The sequence below is a fragment of the Charadrius vociferus genome, unplaced genomic scaffold (assembly GCF_000708025.1).
Source record: "Charadrius vociferus isolate BGI_N301 unplaced genomic scaffold, ASM70802v2 scaffold161, whole genome shotgun sequence".
Classification (NCBI taxonomy): domain Eukaryota; kingdom Metazoa; phylum Chordata; class Aves; order Charadriiformes; family Charadriidae; genus Charadrius; species Charadrius vociferus.
The window spans coordinates 5,651,354-5,654,554 of record NW_009646928.1 but is presented as its reverse complement, the minus strand read 5'-3'; the positions used below and the strand labels follow the sequence as shown (position 1 = coordinate 5,654,554).

At 34.1% G+C, this 3,201-nt stretch overlaps 1 protein-coding gene across 1 annotated transcript in view; it reads right to left on the bottom strand.

Annotated features, from left to right (window-relative positions):
* Positions 1-959: 959 nt before the first annotated feature.
* GRB14 (growth factor receptor-bound protein 14) overlaps positions 960-3,201 on the bottom strand; it is a 50,568-nt gene continuing 48,326 nt past the window's right edge. Inside the window, exon 13 of the mRNA XM_009894611.1 lies at positions 960-1,106. Coding sequence (XP_009892913.1) covers positions 960-1,106 — 147 coding nt within the window. The remainder of the gene's footprint in view (positions 1,107-3,201) is intronic.

Genomic DNA, 3,201 nt, shown 5'->3' with positions numbered 1-3,201 from the left:
ATATTGAAGGGTTTATTCTGTGATAAATAATAAAATAAGCTAGGAACCGACTGCGAACACTCTCATCAGGTTTTCAGCAAAGAGTAAAGTTCACTGGATTTACCTTAATTTTTTTAATACTGTAAATACTTGTTAATACTGTAAATATTAAAATGTTACCTTTATTTTTTAAAGGCAATGGAAGTTGATTTCCTCTCCAACTCTCCAACAATCCACAGTACTTAACAACACTCTCTTTCTCTCTCAGAGACTGTAGGTATACTCTAAACCACCTTATGCACTACATGATATTTTATGCATGTTTATACATATCACAGCCAAGTGACACTCCAGCTCTGTATAAAGATGTAGATCAAGTCATTAGAGAAAAAATCCTTCAAAATATTACAACAGTAAGAGCTATACAATGGATCAGTTATAAGTAGTTTTAATGATTTTTCACTTTTTGTATGATAATCCTCAAAGCAGCATTCAAAAATATAGTGCAAAATATTTATTCATTTTATTTACAAATAAAATGTGCAGTTCAGCTTCTTATCCTCACCACAATAAATGTTATTCTTCTGTGTGATGAATAGAAATTATGAGAAACATTTGAAGAGACAAAAAGTTAATTTTAAACCGAAGAACAAAGACCTTCCCTTCAGTTGCACTGTTGTAGAAGTTACACAGTATTATTTTTTTTTAAATTCTTTTCAGTTGAAAAAGCCCAAAGAAGTCCAAGAGAACACTAAACTATTACATAGGAAAGAATGTTTTTTTAAAACCATAAAGTTAATTCTGCTGTGACAATCACAATGCAAAGTTCTTATCCATATAGAATTTTTTTTTTTTTTGCATCTAAAACATAGAATCCTTACAATATAATGCTTTGTCCCATCTTACTATACAAATTGCCTTTAGGGGAAAAAGTATTCCAGTATCTTCCTTTCCCTCTGGTGAAACAACAGATGCTTTGGTTAAAGAGCAATTCGTGCACAATAGTGTTTTAACTTGCAAGGCAGTACTCCTTTATTAAGTTGGTAGAATTCCACTAGCTGGATGAGATCAGTAAATCTGGTATGACCATCATCAAGGGTATAGAATAGCTTCCCATCATCTTCCAACTGTAAAAATGAAAAAAAAAAACACCAAAAAGATAAAATAAAATCCTCTTTTGCTATGGTATTTCTTCCTGATTGAAATACTTGTTTGAGAAGTCTTCTTGTAGACCAAGATATTCATAATCTTATGACTATTGAGAGAAGGAAAAATACAGTGATCATTCACAGCAAGATCAAAAATAAACAACAGAAAAATAATGCATTCTTTAATGTCCCTTTTAAGTTAGGTCCATGCCTAAAAGGAAAGAACAGTTAAGTAAGTATAGCAATATTCTTTCTGCACTAACAATACTTCTTTGTGCCTTTGCTTTGGAATGATACCTGGTTAAAATGAACACTTTAATTTTTACAGATTGACAAGAAACAATCAAGTTTCAACTTACTCGTGGATTTCAAGCTTGGCTCCATTCATGTTCTGTGTAACTGCTACATTTTGTATCACTTATTTTGTAAGGTGCAATGCAGCTACACGCTAGTGCATTGGTGTACTGGATGATACTTGCTATACAAGAAACTGCCCATCACAAAAGTAATATGCTTTATGTATTCATATGTTCTTTATTGTAGGAGAAAGAACTGCTGCAGCTCCAAATGCACGTGTTAGCACAGATGCAAGAGAGAAAGAAGAAACTGCAAAACATACCTTCAAAGATTACTTTTGACTTTTAGGTGCTTAAAAATTTACAATCAGTCTTTCCCTATTATAGGTTACTCAACATTAGCTCTTGCACAATTCCTATGGTACTGCTGACTATATATTTATTTCCTCTATTGCTGATATGTCCTGTATCAAGATGCTTTCATACAATAGCCACTAGTTAGTATTAATATAAATAGAGGGCAAAAAACCCACATTTAAACTATTCTAAAAAAGAGAAGGGAAAAAAGATACTTTACAAGATTGAGAGAGTAGCGAACAGAAGATTCTGAAGATGGGCTAGCTAGTAATAGATGGTGTGCTGGGGAAAGATGCAACTATCCTACTTGAGTACAGGGGAAGCGAGAACATATAATTAGCTCTCTTACCTGTAATTAAGATTTCTCATCTGAAGCAGCTGTTAGACTGCTTATGACTCCTGGTTTTTCTACCCCTTTCTACCATGTCTGGAAGTAGTTTGTAATTTCTTTATTCTCAGACTTGGGTTAATCCAGGTCAAACACTGCTAGTTAAGGAATTATCAATGTGTGCATGTGTAAATTCCTGTGCTCCAGCCAAGAACCTGAAAATGGATTATCATCCATCGGACTTTCCTTATGCATGCAATTTTCCTGCCAACATACTGAAGATGAGGAAGACTTGACAATTCAGATGTCTGTTGACCAGGATTTCATTTTTAGCTTATTTTTCTCCTTCCAAGTTAATCCCAAACCTTGAAGTGAATACTAGACAAATTGCTAATTCTAAAGCAAACAATATTTGGCAAAGTAAAAACTCATCTCAAAGTTATGTTTCCCAGGAACCTAACATCTTTCTGCAAGCTAACAAGGCTGTTATGAGAGAACATTTATTGGAAAAAGACAGTCCCAGAAATGTACATCAATTCTTTTGCATGGACTACAGAACAGCTAATTCAGGACAGACTACACTGAAGTTAACTTCTATCAGCTCAGAGTAGCAAGGATGAAAAATACATTTAAGCTATCAACTTTTCCATTTTTCACAGTATGGGATCCCAAATGTATCCCAAAGCTTTTCTTTTCAACTTTTCACAATCACTTCCCTGCCACCCACCTGCAATACCTGTTGCACACATTACTGCTGTTAACATGATGCACCTGTTACTGTGGGGGAAGCCTGAACTGGCAGGCTGCATGCCCTATCTGAAAGGAGCCATTTTTAAATACAGTATAACCTGAAACAACCTAAAATGTAAGAGACAAATAATTAATTTAGCAACTGAATGATTTCTAACTTGTAAAAAGACTTTCTAAATGCTATTAACTTATTTACATTTAGTAGGAAAGTTCATCTTCTCTTCCCAATAGCTGGAAAGAGGCAAGAGTTTGGAAGAACAGTAGGATTTGAAGTTCAAAAAGGTAACTTTGATCTCCAACTAATAAGCCACCAACTTACTGCAGTAAAACAAAATGACTTGTT